The sequence below is a fragment of the Dryobates pubescens genome, chromosome 6 (assembly GCF_014839835.1).
Source record: "Dryobates pubescens isolate bDryPub1 chromosome 6, bDryPub1.pri, whole genome shotgun sequence".
Taxonomy (NCBI): domain Eukaryota; kingdom Metazoa; phylum Chordata; class Aves; order Piciformes; family Picidae; genus Dryobates; species Dryobates pubescens.
The window spans coordinates 13,712,886-13,730,910 of NC_071617.1; the positions used below are offsets into that span (position 1 = coordinate 13,712,886).

Below are 18,025 nucleotides of genomic sequence, written 5' to 3' on the forward strand. Positions count from 1 at the left end.
AGTTTACATGCTGGTCGTGATATAGAGCCTACTCTAGAAGATGCACAGACGCAGTAGCCTTCAGAAGCAAGGGACAAGGAAGAACTTAACAGTAAAGACAGAAGAAAACACTATGTGGGAAGAAAAGAGAAGAAAACAAAATCAATTTACAGTTGTGCAGAGGGCCCCTGTGGTTCTCTGAGCTTGATCCTTGGAGTAAGTTGTGTGGGAACGCAGTGGCCTTTCCCTCAGCCAGGGCATTAATGTGGTTGGTAACTTAACCTACTTTTTGTGGGCAGCTCTGTATCTCTGAAACTGCTCAGATTTGGTTGAAACTCATCAGACAAAAAGACAGATACAGAAAGAAGGTAGAGAAGGGGAGGGGGGGAGGGGAAGTAGCCTACACATTTCCTTAGAAAACAAACTTTAAGAAAAAGAACGGGAAAAAAAAGGAGAGAACACATGCAGTAAAGTTAATAAAAGAAATATTCACTTCAAATTCTCTTTGCTAGCTAAAGAGCACATTAGATATTTGACAGCTGAACCTGACAAAAGCAGACTTGCAGTAGCTCTGATGACAAAAGGGAGGAAAAAAAACCCAGAAGTTATGCATTATTTACTAAAGGTGGTGGAGGAAGGAAGGTAAGATAACAGTGACAACAAGACTGCTCTTGTATAATAAAGTCCATGGTCTCCCACTCTGAAGAAACATATTTTGTCACCATCACATATTCTAACTACAAATTGCCCTGCCCTGACTGTATTTTGGCAATGACTGAGATGAAAGCCTAAGAGACCAGACTGTGAAGGCAGCCGCTGAGGAGCTGCTCCAATATCACACAGCTCTAAACCTTTCTCCCTGAAGCAGAATGCATGACTTGCTTTTTTCCCTCATTCCCAGGCTATGCAACCTCTGTCTCAGCCACTTCTACTTGATCTCTCATCTTTGTCAAAATATAAGCTATGCTGACCTTACTCAGGAATCATCAGGTCGTCTTTGACACAGACTTCCTATCTGCTCATGCATTGACATTTTCACCTATCGCACCTTATTCCACTTGGAAGTTTAAATGCACTCCACTCATTAAAAACTGCTTTGTAACACTCCATCCCACTCGAATCTTATAAACTCTGATATTCTTTCCTAACCTTAATTAGCTTTGCTGTAAGTTTGCATAGCATCCAAGACAAAACTGCTGTTTCCCTTTGATCCTTTCTGCTGACTTGCCAAACCAGGTATAATGAAAGTAACAGAATCGAGGCATTTAACAAAAATGGGCAGTTTGGAAGGATTAATACCTTAAATCCAATTGCAATATTCTCAGTTACATCAACACCCTTTAAAAAAAACATGAATTGCATAAAGGGGTCTCAAAAGTGGGTGGGAATAAACCCTTCCCAAACAACAAGTGATAAAAGTTTAATTTTCCATTCTTTGTAAATCCCTCATTATTTAGAGGTTGAAGAGCTCAGATTATGCTAACAAGAGTCACAAAATGATTGCAGGTCACAAGACTTGTAAGCTGAAAAGTACTATGAAAACATCAGGGCTTGTGACAGGCCACGAGTGTGCATACAGATCGTTAACGTGGTTCAGCCTGATGCACAGGAACTCAGGATGTTAGATAAGGTAAACTTGGCCTGAGCTCTCAGATCAGCTGAACTAGTTATGTCTAGGAGATAAGAAAAAACTTATCTTTGAAGGCTTTGGGCTAGCACACTTGGTACTTGGCAACACCAGGCAACCTTCCATAAGACTATGTCACAGTCCATTTCATCAAATCAGTCAGACTAATTAGAAGGCAGAGTTGCAGTCAGCTACACACGCATAAATGCTTTCCACAAACTGACAAAACCTGTGATTCACTTTTGCAAGTGTTATAATTGTATTTTTGTAATGTCCCTTCCTCACTGTGCAAAATCCTAGTTCCAGAGTCTGTGTAAGTTCAGTTTAAATATAGCCATAACATTTTCTTAATAGCTCTACAGTTACAGAATTTATGACCGTGCTGCTCCTAGCTAAACCTACTGGTCACTGGAACATGAAGCACTTCCTTCTTGTTTGATATCCTTTCTCAGCATCTGAGGAGAAATTAACATAGCACCTTTTTGTATTTAAGAGATAAAAATACATTATGTATTTTAATAATCACAATAAGAATATACATTAGCCCTTCTTTCAATATGCCCCTCTAAGACACAACTGTTGCTTGTAAAAGAGGCAGTCTTTTGGGACTTCAATTTGGAGTTCATGTCATCTTAGAAACATCATCACGCCATAAGGTACACATTGGTCTCTCTGGCCACAAATACCTCTGAAGTAGTACAGAAGATTTTTCTCTGAAAGCTGTACAGATGAAGACATGGTACTACATAAATGAGAATTTGAGTTCTGCCAAATAAATTCTCAGATTTTGAATTTTACTTCAAAAGGAGGGAGAAAATGTGCACAATCTCAGGGAGCCAATGGGCAGTCATCTCAGTTCCCTGAGGCTTTTTACTAACACTACTCACCTTTGAGTACTGTGTCCAGTTCTGGGCCCCTCAGTTTAGGAAAGATGTTGACTTGCTGGAACATGTCCAGAGAAGGGCAACAAAGCTGGTGAGAAGTTTGGAATACAAGCCCCATGAAGAGAGGCTGAGGGAGCTGGGGTTGCTTAGCCTGGAGAAGAGGGGGCTCAGGGGAGACCTTATTGCTGTCTACAACTACCTGAAGGGAGGTTGTAGACAGGCAGGGGCTGGTTTCTTCTCCCAGGCAATCAGCACCAGAACAAGAGGACACAGTCTCAGGCTGCGCCAGGGGAGGTTTAGGCTGGATGTTAGGAAGAAGTTCTATACAGAGAGAGTGATTGCCCATTGGAATGGGCTGCCCAGGGAGGTGGTGGAGTCACCATCATTGGAGGTGTTGAGGAGGAGACTTGATAGGGTGCTTGGTGCCATGGTGGGTTGGGTTGGTTGATGGGTTGGACGTGATGATCTTGAAGGTCTCTTCCAACCTGGTTTATTCTATTCTATTCTACTCTGTTGGAATCATTTGGCAGTCAAATATCCACAAAGAAGAAAGCTGCCTTCAAAGGCAGAAACAATAGAAGAAAACCAAAATCCTCTAAAACAAAACCATGATGCTTTACTCATGGGTGGGAGAATCTAGCAGAACCTCATCTACTTGCCTAAGCTTTAGGTCAGCATCTAAGGAAACCTTAAAAGACATAAAATTAAAATCAGCTGAGGTCATAAAAATAGCCAGTATCTCTCACAGTAGGAACTGTTCTTCCTGCTGACTCTCCTCTGTTTAAGACCACATTTTTGCACTTCTTCTACTAGTTCTTTTGAGGAATATCTGCTTTCATTTTAATTCATCCAAAGAGATTTGTTTTTAAAAGGTAATTCTCTGACTGCACACGTTGTTACATGTAGCAGATGGCAAAATCCTAAACTAAGTTATTAAATCTATTCCCTCCATCCCCCAAACACACAGTAAATCAACAAGTGTTGATGTTTTAATGAATACAGACTCAGTTTGGGTTTACTTCAAATCCCACTCATAGGAACGACAGTCTTGCTACCGATTTGAAAAGGAACGTGAGTAAGCCTCACATCTCAAGTGAACTGAAGCACAGAGACTGGGTCTACTCTTTTAACTAATTCCCATTTTCTTTGGGAATATATTCTTCCTTTATATGCCCAGCAATAACTTTCTATTGCAACCATGCCACATGCCACTCTATAGGGTCATATTCACAAAGGGAAAAATGTTTTTGTATGCTTTCCAAGGAATGTATGTGCCACAAATTAGTCAAAGTGGAAGGAGGAAAGAAGGAAAGAAGGAAGGAGGAAAGAAGGAAGGAGGAAAGAAGGAAGGAGGAAAGAAGGAAGGAGGAAAGAAGGAAGGAGGAAAGAAGGAAGGAGGAAAGAAGGAAGGAGGAAAGAAGGAAGGAGGAAAGAAGGAAGGAGGAAAGAAGGAAGGAGGAAAGAAGGAAGGAGGAAAGAAGGAAGGAGGAAAGAAGGAAGGAGGAAAGAAGGAAGGAGGAAAGAAGGAAGGAGGAAAGAAGGAAGGAGGAAAGAAGGAAGGAGGAAAGAAGGAAGGAGGAAAGAAGGAAGGAGGAAAGAAGGAAGGAGGAAAGAAGGAAGGAGGAAAGAAGGAAGGAGGAAAGAAGGAAGGAGGAAAGAAGGAAGGAGGAAAGAAGGAAGGAGGAAAGAAGGAAGGAGGAAAGAAGGAAGGAGGAAAGAAGGAAGGAGGAAAGAAGGAAGGAGGAAAGAAGGAAGGAGGAAAGAAGGAAGGAGGAAAGAAGGAAGGAGGAAAGAAGGAAGGAGGAAAGAAGGAAGGAGGAAAGAAGGAAGGAGGAAAGAAGGAAGGAGGAAAGAAGGAAGGAGGAAAGAAGGAAGGAGGAAAGAAGGAAGGAGGAAAGAAGGAAGGAGGAAAGAAGGAAGGAGGAAAGAAGGAAGGAGGAAAGAAGGAAGGAGGAAAGAAGGAAGGAGGAAAGAAGGAAGGAGGAAAGAAGGAAGGAGGAAAGAAGGAAGGAGGAAAGAGAGAAATATCATAAATTACAATTGATACCATAGTTGTAGTTATCAATTAAATATTTAGTGAAGGTTACTAGGCAGCATTTTTAAATACCTAGATACCAGAAATAAAGCTACCTCCAAATAATCTGTCAGCTGGGTGAGGGGTATTAAGAATACTTCTTCTTATTTCCACGGTGAAAGAAACCAATAGTTAGACATACCCTATGGGACTAGCAGTCTTCCAGCAGTTATCTATATGGAGGCTCCAAGCCGTAAGGCACTTCTCACATGCCTCATCCAGGGTCACTGAACCTCCTGCTGAAGCAGTGCATCAAAACTATCTCCCAAACCACATCTTAAAATGAGGCAGTTAGGAAGGGCTGTGGAAAAGCAGTAAAACTTGCAATCTCTGATCTCTCCAAGCATCAGAAAAAGATAACACTAATCAAGAGTTCCCAGCCATACAACATTAACTCTGTTGCTTAATCACTAACGCCAGTGGGCCAGCTGCTCAGCAGCACGGTTCCAATCACCTCCCAGTCACTGTTCTGATCGGACCAGCAACTACACCATTGTCTCACACCCCTGGCAGCTCATGAGGCTTCCTATCACTACAACCTAGTGCAAGCAAGCAGCCTGAACTGAAAGGTGAGCACTGTGTGGATGTGTTACTCGAACTGGTTATAGTTCACATGTATAATGCATGCATTCAGTTCCAGCAAGAAGGGAAGTTGTTGGGTTTTTTTTAATTGAACAAATTTGGAACCTGAGCTGCAAGTTTTCTCCAAAGTTAGTAAAAATCATATTGGGGATATTTAAGATGAAATAAAAACTGGTGAGCTAAAACAAGCAAACTACAGCCATGAACTGTACCCTTTATACCAACATCTCCTTGTGACTGAAACTCTTAACTGGTATTTTCTAGAATGCCTCTGCTGCTTGGTTGACCTCAAAAATTAGGTAACAGCAAAAACTGAACTTCAGATTTCAGGTATCAATGTAACTGCCTCCTGTCTTAGTATCACTCTCTGTAGAAATGTATGGTACTGGTATTACTGCAGCATTTGGCAAAAGTCCAACTAAATAGCTATAAACCCACATACAACAGGAAATGGGCCTATGTTATCTCATACTGCTCTGCCCTGACAGGCTCCAGGTAGCTTATCCTAGCTATGCAACATTGTATTGACTGTTATTAGGAAGCACAAAAACCCCAGGCAGAACAAAGAACAAAACAGTTGGTAATGGATTTATTTATTTTTTTTTCTTCTCCCCACTAGTTTTAGAGACACAAGGCTCAGGAAAAGCAAACAGAAGGCATTTCAGTTAGACAGATATATATAGATACGTGCACGCACACACTTGTTTTGCAGTCTTTTTAATCCCCCGGTACCAGGGATACCATTGTCCTGCTAGGGGCCGATGTTTGCATGCTATTAAAAAACATGTTCTAGAATAGCAGGGCTAAAGCTTTAGTTTATTCACAGGTGTATTTATTTATTTATTTATTTATTTATAATATTTGTAACCTCCCATCATCATTTGTAAGCCTATTTTTGGTAAGGGTGGGCATCACAGTCGCAGCTTCTCAAGAATGGCACCTCTGTCACGCTCATTTATCCTCAAGTCTCATGATTTATGAAGAAACATGAACTGCATGAAGCAGAAATTATCTTCAACACTTAGGCATATATCAACATTATGAATAGTCTACTTCCAGGTAATCTGGCTGACAAAATAAAAAAAAAAAAAGGTGGAAAAAAGGGAGAATGTAAAATAAATAGATCAGCTGCAGAGTTGCTAAGCCAGTTTCACTGAGTTCTCTGTTCTAATCCTCAGGAAAATACTTCCTCCCAGAAAAGATGTTACGTGGGTGTGCTTGAAAACATCTAAGATTCTCAAGGAACACATTCTTTTTGTGGCATACACTGAAATATTTCTCAAAGTGATAAGTGACAGTTTCACAGCCACCTATCCAAATTTACATGGAAAACAGAACAATCCTTTCTCAAACAGATGACTGCCAAGTTATCATACCCCCTCCTTAAGCGTCAGAGACTGTCACTTAAAAACAGGACAAAATGACAGTATCTCCCCCTTTTTCTACTGTACCAGTCATCTCCTGCTGGTTTCCTGCTAACAGAGTTCTTCCCCTACCCTCCCAGGGACATTACATTAGTCACACATCATTTTCCCTACATCCTGGGCCACCAGAACAAAAGTAAAACATGCAATACATTCATTTACAAGAAAGGCCTTACTGTTCTCTTTCATTTTCTGTAAAAGCCTAACTGATCATTTACCCCACTTCCATTAGGTAGGAGAGAGATTTTTAGTTTAGCACATCAGTGACAGCATTCTGTGAGTCTCTGAAAAGCACTTTTTGGTTAAGAGTTATACAGAAATTCTACATGGAGCCCTCTTTGCCTTCTTTTTTTTTCTTTTAATGAAAAAATAACATGTAATTTAAAATGCAGTGCTAGGGCCAAAGTATTGTACTGGGAAATCACCTTTAGAAATGGGATCAGCCACAGTAGATCACTGCATCTTTTTCAAATAATCCAGTTTCATACAGGCACAAGTCAATGCTTAATCCATGGCTTTCATTATTACAGTATCACAGTATCACTAAGGTTGGAAGAGACCTCAAAGATCATTGAGTCCAACCTGTCACCACAGACCTCATGACTAGACCATGGCACCAAGTGCCACATCCAATCCCCTCTTGAACACCTCCAGGGACGGTGACTCCACCACCTCCCTGGGCAGCACATTCCAACCACGAACGACTCTCAGTGAAGAACTTTCTCCTCACCTCGAGCCTAAACTTCCCCTGGCACAGCTTGAGACTATGTCCTCTTGTTCTGGTGCTGGTTGCTAGAGAGAAGAGACCAACCCCTTCCGGGCTACAACCACCTTTCAGGTAGTTGTAGAGAGCAATGAGGTCTCCCCTGAGCCTCCTCTTCTCCAGGCTAAACAATCCCAGCTCCCTCAGCCTCTCCTCATAGGGCTTGTGCTCAAGGCCTCTCCCCAGCCTTGTTGCCCTTCTCTGGACACGTTCAAGTGCATCGATGTCCTTCCTAAACTGACATAAACTTCCTAAACTGACATAAAACCAGGAAGGCTGTTTTGACACCATGTGAAATAAAACCTGAGCAGTTTCTAAAATACACTACTTCATATGCCCCCTAGAAAAGCTTTTTTCAAACATACAGAACAGCTCAGTATGCACGTAGCACCTCAGGATATCTGCACACTACTGACTCAATGCTGTGAGATTGTATCTTAGCATACATGCCTACCCAAAGGGAAGCCAAGAACAACTGGACATGACAGATATTTTATTTTGACATGACTGGTCCTCCTGCTCCAGCACAAACCACATTGAGAAAGCAGTGTTCTACCAGTCACAGGTTCAACTCCTTTCAGCTTGGGAGTGAAACAGGGAATGGTGCTTTCTAAGGCAACCTCAGAAACCAGAAGGATACCAAGGTGCAGAAATCCCCTGCTTAATGACTGGCAGTCACAGACAGTGCACTGGGATCTGCACTGCACTAGGACTAACAGGCTCCAGGACTCAACTTCCACAAATACACACACACACACACTCTTCATAAATGTATGTATTTTTCCATAGCTGTAGCTACGGGTTTCTAAAATGAGCATCTGTTTCCTCTTTTCAATAAAGTATTTTCTTGGGAAAAAAAACCACTAAAGAATACTGCATAGAAAAAAGGCAACCAAAAAAAAAAAACCCCAACCACAAAATGAAAGATGTAAATGGTGTGTGAGAAAAAAACATGACAGACAAGTAAAAGCAGCAAGGAAAATACACTGATAGATGTAGGCAAGGTAAGAAATGAGCCTGGCACCTAGCAACGAAGTGATATACACAGATTTGCTGCTAGGATTTCCAGAATTCTGCATCTAACTCTGTAAAATACAGTGGGAGAGTGTTAAATGGATTCAAGTGGCAAGCATAAGACAAGCAGCATCACACAGAACACAAGTTTGGAATGCTTACAATTCAGCTGGAAGCCAGAAATAATACTTACATTATTCTTCTGGAAAATAATTTCCTGGAATATAAAAAAAGACAAACAGATAACGTTGGTATCACTTAATAACTACTAGGAAACATAACTGCTCAGTTTGACTTGCTAACATTAACATTTACCGACACATGACAGGAAAGAGCTGGTTAGTGGATGTTGTCTATGCCTGTCAAAACAATATAAAATCATGTATTGTCTCAGAAGGGACACAACAATCTTGAAACCAAGTAGATACACACATCCTACATATATGTAGCAGTTGCATCTGTATATACAAACACATACATACACACAAGTACATATCCCCCCCTACATAAATTTTGCTAGAGAGATGTCATCCCAAAGTTGGCTATTAATACACAACCATTTGTATTTGAGAAGTTAAATATTTTAAGTAACATTTTGCTGCCAGCAGAAGAAATGGCAAAGAACAGCAAGAGTAATTATTGCTGAGGTTTTAAAATGTTCCAAAACTGCTTGAAATTCAAGTTGCTCCAATAAGTCTAATGCAAAGACCATATCTCCACATCTCAAATGTAAAGTTTCAGAGGACAAGAAGCCAGAGCACATACAGATTAAGAGAGCTGGCTCTTGCGCTCTCATCTGAGGGGTACAGCCCAAGTGTGAGCCACTTGTAGACCTTGCGTCCTGAAAAATTTGTCAGCAAGTTGCAATTTCAGTAACTGATGAGAACTCTGCCAAATTTATCAGGCAGATACACTTCAGCTTCAGCTAAACCACAGCATTAAAAACAAAGTTAAACGAATGGACCTCATGCTTTTTATGTTGCTTAAGTCAGGGTCCCATAAAACTGCTCTTCCCCCTGCTGAGGGGACGTGTCTGCCTTACGACTGCTGAAGCTTTTGAAGTGTGGGGATATAAATGTTTTCATACAGAAATACACAAACCTATGTAGGTACATCTATAGAATCACAGAATGGTTTGGGGTAGAAGGGACCTTTAAAAGACCATCCAATTCAAACCCCTGGCATGAGTAGAGACGTCTTCCACTAGATCAGGTTGCTCAAAGCCTCATCCATCTTGATCTGAATGTTCCTATAGAGGAACACCAGCAAGAGTTTACTACCTACACTGCTTTATATCCCAGTTAAACCACGTGCTGCAGTTTACTTCCTGCATTCATTTTCAGGTTTGGAATTCACCACTAGAACAGCATACAGACTCCTGCATTTCTTCTACTCTTATCTGGTGGCTGTAGCAAATACAAAATGTCCAGGCGTGCCCACGACTACTTGTTTCATGCAGTCACTAAATGACACAGAAAGAATCTCACTCTCTGAGGACTTTTCTGCAAACTGTCAAAAGCAGAAACATGGACCCAGCTCAAAGCTAAAGGAGTCTCAAGAGAGTTTTTTAACGGGCACTGTACCAGTGGCAAGTGGGACATTCAGATCTTCCTGTGCAGAACTGGGCTTCCACTGACGTCAACAGGAACCATGCATGTGACCTATTTGCAAAATATGGCTCATAAACTAGTAAAAAGTTGTCCCAAGTGCCCCAGGAAGTCTGGTGCCTCACTGCAAGTGATTTTCACCGGGTGTTCGATATTTGGCTTCTTATGCAGTACAATGAGATTTTGCTCTGCTTGTACTGTAGATCATTATACTTGCAAAATTGAATTCTAGTGACAGACAGGTCTTTTGTCATTAGCAGTTTTATTTCTAGGGTTTTCATCTGAATACTCTGTGCTGCAAAAAGAGCTAAAGAAAATGGGATTGCAACTAGTCCAATTGGCCAAGAAAATCTGGAGGGAAGAGCCAGCAGAATAAGCTGAGTTTTCAGTTAATGCCTAGAATGGAAGTGCAATGGCACAAAACGTCTCTTGATAACAGCCAATGAATCTGAGGGAAGGGAAATAATTGAAAAGGCTGTCATCCAAGTTGTCTGCCCATCCCCATGGGAGTTACTAAATCTTCAGTAGAGTTGCAGGAGGAAGTAAGTATCAACTCCTTGGCTGACACAATTCACAGCCCTATGGATTATCTTAAATCAGCATCTTCCCTTAAGCCAACCTACCCTACTGTGACCCTGAGAACCATGCACAAGTTTTGTTTTCACCAACTCTGATCTGCTGCTGGTAAACTCCAGCACAGAAATCCTGCAGGTACCTGATGCAAATAGCTATAACTCAGCAAGATATACCAAAAGTCATCTAAGGCTCCAAGAGAACTTTTGCCAGAAAACTGCTACTTCACACATGAGCCAAAACTTAAGGATTATTTTGCTGGCCCCTACACACTACCATTCTCACCTGACTGTTATTAGTAACAATTTATCCCCAACACCAGTAATTCCTTTGAATGAAAAAAAAATCATGTCTTTTAACCATTAGTGGCATAATATCAACTAATTCTTCATCTGAAATTTATCAAACTTTTGTATCCATAAAGAACCGTTCCACACCTAGTTATTTAATGACTGTGATATAAAATTCACCTAAATCTTTCTTTTGGGAAAATTTAACTGAGTTTTCCTAACATTTCACTGTGGCCATGTTTTCCAGACCTCAGAATATTTTTGCTATTCTTTGGTGAACCACAGGTGGCATCTGTATTTCCTACATAAACAGAGCACCCATTTCAGGAGTTGGACTAACTGTGACTTCTTCCCAGCACACCCCATTTTTCCATTCAAATCTACCTTCAGTGACTGCAGAGACTCCACATTTGTATCACAGTAGAGGATAATGTTGTTAGCCATGCTGAAGCTCTCCCTGACTCCCAGGTGATAGAACAGGGAAGGCTGACGGAAGGCATCGCTCATCTCTACAACAGCAATATCTGCAGAAAGAAAAAAAGTTGTTAATGAGAAACGTTTCTGACAGCCAAATACTTCTACACCGTATCTCTTCACAGAATTTGCCTTGATAAGACCCAATTTTAAGTAGGATGTAAGTGATCTAGAGGGATTTCCCCAGCACACTGAGCTTCAAGCAGTAGAGGAGACTCCCAGAATGCACCAAAGATAACTCCTGCAGCCAGGTAATAGACAGCCCTATCAGAGAGCATGCAATACTGGACCTGATTGTCACCAACACAAGCAAGCTTGTCAGTAAAGTCAAGATTGGAGGCAGCCTGGGCTGCAATCATCACACACTGGTGGAGTTCACAATCCTGAGGGATATCCCTCAGGATAAACAGGATCAGACAGACTGAAGTCAGGACCCTGAATGTTATGAAAGCAAACTTCCATCTTTCCAAAGTGTTAGTAAGACTCCCTGGGAAAAGGTCCTCAGGGGCAAGTTGCAGAACAGAGCTGACAGATCTCTAAGGATGCATTTTGCAGAGCACATGAGCTTTTAATCTCCTGGTGTTAGAAATCAGGCAAGAAAGGGAAGAGACTGGCATGGCTGAGTTGGGACCTGATAGTCAAAATAAAGGGCAAGAAAAAAATGAACAGGCAGTGGAATCTAGGACAGATGCAGTGGTACAGCTGACATGCCAGAGGGGCAGGATGTCATCCAGAGGGACACAGACAAGCTCAAGAGGTGGGATTGTGTGAACCTCATAAGGCCAAGCACAGGGTCCTGCACCTGGGTCCAGGCAATCCTTGGTATTGATACAGGTTGGGGGATGATGTAACAAGGGTACAGGTGGATAAAAAGCTGAATATTAGTCAACAATGTGTGCTTGCAGCCCAGGAGGCAAATCACATCCTGGGCAGCATTAAAAGACAGAGAGGTTATTCTGCTGCACTGTGCTGCTCTGCTCCACTGCAGTGAGACCACACCTGGAGTATTGCATCCTGCTCTGGAGCTCTCAGCACAAGCACGCTGCAAACCTGTTGGAATGGTTCCAGAGGAGGGCCACAAAAAATGATCTGAGGGCTGGAGTACCACTCCTATAAAGAAAAGCTGAGAGATTCAGAGTTGTTCACCCTGGAGAAAAGTGCGAGGAGACCTTGTTGTGGCCTTTCAGTACTTAAAAGGGGGCCCAAGTGAAAGATGAGGAAAGCCTTTTTTGCAAGGCCTGTTGCAACAGGAAAAGGGTCAATGGTTTTAAAGAGTGTGGGGTTAGAACAAATACAAGGAGAATTTTTACTATTTTTTTTTACAGTTAGGGTGGTGAAACAGTGGAACAGTTTGCCCAGGGAGGTAGGGGAAGCCCCACCCCAAGAAGCTTTCTACGATTCTATAAATTTTCACATTATTTGTTTTGTTAAGAGGACCCAGTCTCAAGTAGGAAAGAAGAGACAGAGAGGGATTTCCCCATTTTAGCTGTCACATCTGAATTTTCAATTTAGTCAGCAGGATGTGGTTTAATTTTTTACCTTTTCTTTCTTCCTTCCTTCTACCTTTTTTATTTTTTTTTTTGAAAGAAAATATGACTTCCTCAAGTAAAAAAAAAATAACTCTAATCAAGAAAAGTCAAAAAGTTAATTTGGAGAGTGAAAACTATTTGGTTAATGCACAATGATGGATGACCTTATTTAAAAGAAAAAAAATTCCATTGAATGTTTATTTTCACCCTCTGGCCAAGTTGCAAAAAAAAATAATAATCATGTAATACATTTACAGCACTGCAAAACTTACAGCATAGATTTTGTATTAGAACTTTAGAAGAAAACAGCTGTATAGTAGAAAGGAAGGAGAGAGGGAGCGAGTATGTAAAAACCATACAAATTCCCATGTAAGTAAAAACTTTTTTGTGCAGATAATTCTGTTCATGGATAAAACTAAGCATATGCACAAATGCTTACAGAACAGGGAATACAGTGGAGAATTTCTCTCAAAACACGTGTTTCATTTGCCCAGATTCACACCTAAGTAAAGCAAGAGGCAATTACAAAGTGTCAGCAGAAACAGTTAAGGCTTCCATTGAAAAAGGCAGCATATTTCCACTGCAAAAGGCTTGTGGAATCAAGAGAGCAAAAGAAGAAAACTGACTCATCTCCACCACTCCTGCAAAAGTGCTTCTGCCTCTTAAACCAATTCAGTTTTTTTCTTTTCTTTCAGAAGTTTGGTTTTTTAGGGATTTGCTTTGTGTATTCTTTTTTTCCAGAGGAACATAATTCTTTTAAGAGTAGAACAAAAAAAAAACCCAAGCAGCCTGGTTTCCAGTATCTCCCCTTGCTTTCCCCTTTCTGTGGATGCTTTTATGATAGAAAAGATGGATAGCAAGACAAGCTCCATGGGCAAAAAGCTTACCAGAAAACAAAAAAAATTACAAGATCTTATTAGATCCATTAGAGAAACTTTCTCTAATGGATCTTCTATGAGATTCTATCTCTAACCACAACTTTTCACCCTCCCTATTTGCTTAGATCATCAAAACTGTACCAAAGATATTCAATAAAAGATAAGCCTTATGGCCATGCTCTCAACTAGGAAAGTAGGGAGGGTGTCTCTCCAACTTGTTGAAAAGTAACATACTTGAGACATCAACTCTTCAACAGAATAGAATAGAATAGACCAGACCAGACCAGGTTGGAAGAGACCTTCAAGATCATTGCGCCCAACCCATCACCCAACACCATCTAATCAACTAAACCATGGCACCAGGCACCCCATTAAGTATCCTCCTAAACACCTCCAGTGATGGTGACTCCACCACCTCCCTTGGCAGCCCATTCCAATGGCCAATCACTCTCTCTATGAAGAATTTCTTATTATATGTATCAACTGCCAGAATCTCACTTATCAGGCTCTCAGATCTCCAATATAAATTTATCTAACAGCCTACTGCAATGAAAGATGTATTTTCCAGTGGATGGAAAACCTAATTCCACACATGACAAAGTACTATTTCACTAAAGGTGGAAGAATTATCTCTATGGTTACATTGGAATAAAACTCAAAGTATTTGCAGTTTCAGTTTCAAGGCAAGAAAAACAAAACTGACCAAGCACAGGAATCAGAGTAAAACCCTCTCATCACATAAGCCCTCAGGATGAGCCACTTCAAAGACCAGAGATTGACAATTCACTCCAAATGCTCTTGCATGTCCCTGGTGTCACAGCAAAGAACAATCAGACTTGAGAGACACTTGCAGAGTAATGAGTAGTGTGGGTATGGAAGCACACCATGCAACCCAAGAGCAAGAAATAGGGAAGTGCAATTCTCACACCACCACAGGTCGCAATGAAGAATACATTTTATCCCTTACTTCGGTTTTGGGTACAAGATGAAATTTTGCTTTCTCTTCCTTATGAAAGCAGACCTGGTTACAGATCACTAATACTATTTACAGAAAACAAGGATATTGTGGTCTTTGCCTTTGCAGGTCATCTTTGATATTATGCCTAAAAGGTCTTATAATAAACCTTACAGTAAATGATTGTGTCTTGCTAATTTACAAACAATGAGGTCAATCTAGCCATAACCTTCTCTCCCATCTTCTTAAACAACTGGCATGCCTACACAGATGTGACTGAAGGATATTATAAGCATGAGACTAGAGCTTAGTTGTGGCTTACATTGTAGAAACAGCATAAATGCAGAAGGCAGCAGTTCAATAAGCTCTTAGATTCCATTTATTTCCTAGACCACCCAGAGCTCTACCTGCCTGATGACAACCACCAAGTCATCTGTAATGAAGTTGCCTACCTTACATGTTATCTGTCTAACAACACACTGAGCTACAGACAAGAGCAGTTACACTCTGTTATCAGGCTAACTAACATCTGCACCAACAATAGCTTGAAACACACCACTACGTATTCAAGAAAACAAAACACCACTACACTGAGAATGGCTTCTTACTAGACTGGAAAACCAGATTCATGTGATGGAATTGGAGGTAGTTGGCTTGACCCCTTCCTTGGAAGCATGGGAAAAGGACACATCTCTGAACTGTGGTGTATATCACAACTGTGCTACCAACAATTCTTACCTGTAGTGTAAATCCACTTAGCTCTTTTCAAGCTACGCAAAGTCTAAGAACTTCACATATAAAATCTCTACTAATTAGGCTTTCTTAAAGAAACAGTAAAAACTTATGATTATACACAATACCATGGGCAAGAAGGGTAGGTGCCCATTAGTGGATACAAAGCCCTTTGCCCTTGGCTATCAATGACGCCCTTAGTCACCAAGAAAGCAATAAATTAAAGGCAATGACCAAAGTGCATCTGGTGTATATTGCTTCAAATAGAACAGGGCAAAGAAGAATGTTTAAACAAATGCTCTGTCATACACGTAGACCCTACTTTTTGATACTACCTGCTTACTATAGTGCTGCCAGGAAAAATAATTAATACAAACAGAGCAGCTATAAAACTAATGAATGTTTATGTTTCTTATTATATTTTCATAAATTGGTATTAAACACATGGCCATTGTCTTACATTCATTGTCCCACAATGAATCAGGGCACAAGGAAAGCTGGTAGGGGCAATTTCTGAGACAGCCCAGTGTCTCGGATTCTTTTCCACTCAGAGGTTAGAAGACACAGTAAGATGCTCTTCTGACAGAGATACAGGAAGAGCTTGTGTCAAAATTTAGTTCAATGCAGCTCTGAAAACTAACTACTTTTTATACTGCAGTTGCATCTCTCCACTCAGCATTAGAACAATGGTTTGACAAGCCCCAATGCCATTTATTATTGGATAAGTTTCCAGAAATGAGGAAATATCCTTATCTATTTCAACTTCTTCATCATTCTCTATGCTTGGCATGGCTATCTTCCGCTCTACCCAGAGACAGCCTGCATGAGGCAGAAAATATGCTTGGGAAATCCCAGCACATCAGCACAGCTTGGAATTTCTGGTTCAACCATGCAAACGACAGCATCACTGACTTGTCAGCACCACTGGAATCAGACATTTCCTGTCAAGAGCGTCTCAGACATCTTAAAGACCGGAAACAATTGATGGGAGCCACTGAGAACACCTAAACACAAGGGAATGGCTGACCTTCCAGGTAACTTGACCAGCTGAGCAAGTCTATTGTGAAAGGCTAGCCTGAAAAAGAACTTATATAAGGGCCTGAGACAGACTTGGCTATGGGGAAGAAAAAGCTGATAATGATGACTCAGTACAGGCAAGTTAAGTGTGTCGTATATGTGGGGAAAAGCATACTTGTAGAAGCTCTAACTGATGTGCAAGGTATGCTCAAAGCCATCAATAGAGAGACATGCAATTGACATGTGCTAGTTCTTACCTCATAGAAAGCATAATGGCTCAGGATCCTGATAGTAATCCTGGCTCAAGTAGTCTCATTTTCATGAAATGGAAGCAGAGATGCTGCATCACTGAAATGTAAAGCAGGCCTGCAATTTATTCACAGGTGTATTCTGACCACGTATTTCCAGCTGATGCAACACAAGCCCAGCAGTCTGTTGTGTCCCTTTCTGGATGCTGGATAGCTCAAAGTAGAGATAGAAATACTTAAAGCACCTGGTATTTACCCCAAAAGCAACAAGTTACCTGTAAATAGAATACATAGAATACATAGAATACATAGAATAAACCAGGTTGGAAGAGACCTTCAAGATCATCGCGTCCAACCCATCAACCAATCCAACACCACCCAAACAACTAACCCACGGCACCAAGCACCCCATCAAGTCTTCTCCTAAAAACCTCCAGTGATGGCGACTCCACCACCTCCTCAGGCAGCCCATTCCAATGGGCAATCACTCTTTCTGTATAGAACTTTTTTCTAACATCCAGCCTGAACCTCCCCTGGCGCAGCCTGAGACTGTGTCCTCTATACAACAGGACCATGCTGTCCTCACACTGGTTTTAAGCCCACTGCTCCCTGAATAGCCGAGTTGAATTTCTCTTCAATTTTGAAGTGAACTTCTACACTTAGATTCATAAGCAAGAGGTATGATTTCACTTCAGATAAACTCTTCAGTCAGCTGTTACTGTTAGGGGTGGTCCTTACCTTCCCCCACATTTATATCAGATCTAGTGTGGTTAATACCAAACGAGACAACTAAGTCTCTCTGCTGGCTGGGAGGGGTAAGGTGAGTGCACAAGATTAGCTGCCTCTTGGATCACTTAGATGATCTCACTTTCCACCCACACATGCACTAGGTCCTAAACAAAGGCAGCACCAGACACTACAGTATCTGCAGGGATGCAGCTGAATCCCTCCCAACTTCTACTTAAGACAGTGTCATGGGATTTTCTAGTGGGTAAGGAAATTTTATTCTCCATACAGACATGGAAACAACATCCACTCATCTAGTGAACTCCAGATAGAACCTCATCAGAGGAAGAAGAGTTCCTTGAGACACAATGCAGAAAACAAACACATACATACACCTCAATCCACCCCATTACAGATGTAATCTGTACAGGTGTACTCTGTATGAGATGCAACTTAGATCTCTGGGAATCTGCTTGATGAGAAAAACAGCAAAAAAGCAACCTTTCTTCTTTTCAAAATACTGATAGTAGCTGATTCCTTGATAGGTAAGGAAAAAGAACAACTTAAGCTAAAGGATGGCAATGTGGTGCAAAAGGAAACATAAGCTGCCCCTTTTTAAATTTAAACCAGAAATCACAAGAAAGTTCAT

General features: G+C 41.1%; 1 protein-coding gene across 1 annotated transcript in view; it reads right to left on the reverse strand.

The window, feature by feature from the left end:
- Positions 1-18,025, reverse strand: part of MAP3K5 (mitogen-activated protein kinase kinase kinase 5) — a 119,420-nt gene that overhangs the window by 70,197 nt on the left and 31,198 nt on the right. The window contains exons 2-3 of the mRNA XM_054162637.1: positions 11,202-11,341; positions 8,541-8,564 (exon numbers count right to left, since the gene is read on the reverse strand). Coding sequence (XP_054018612.1) covers positions 8,541-8,564; positions 11,202-11,341 — 164 coding nt within the window. The remainder of the gene's footprint in view (positions 1-8,540; positions 8,565-11,201; positions 11,342-18,025) is intronic.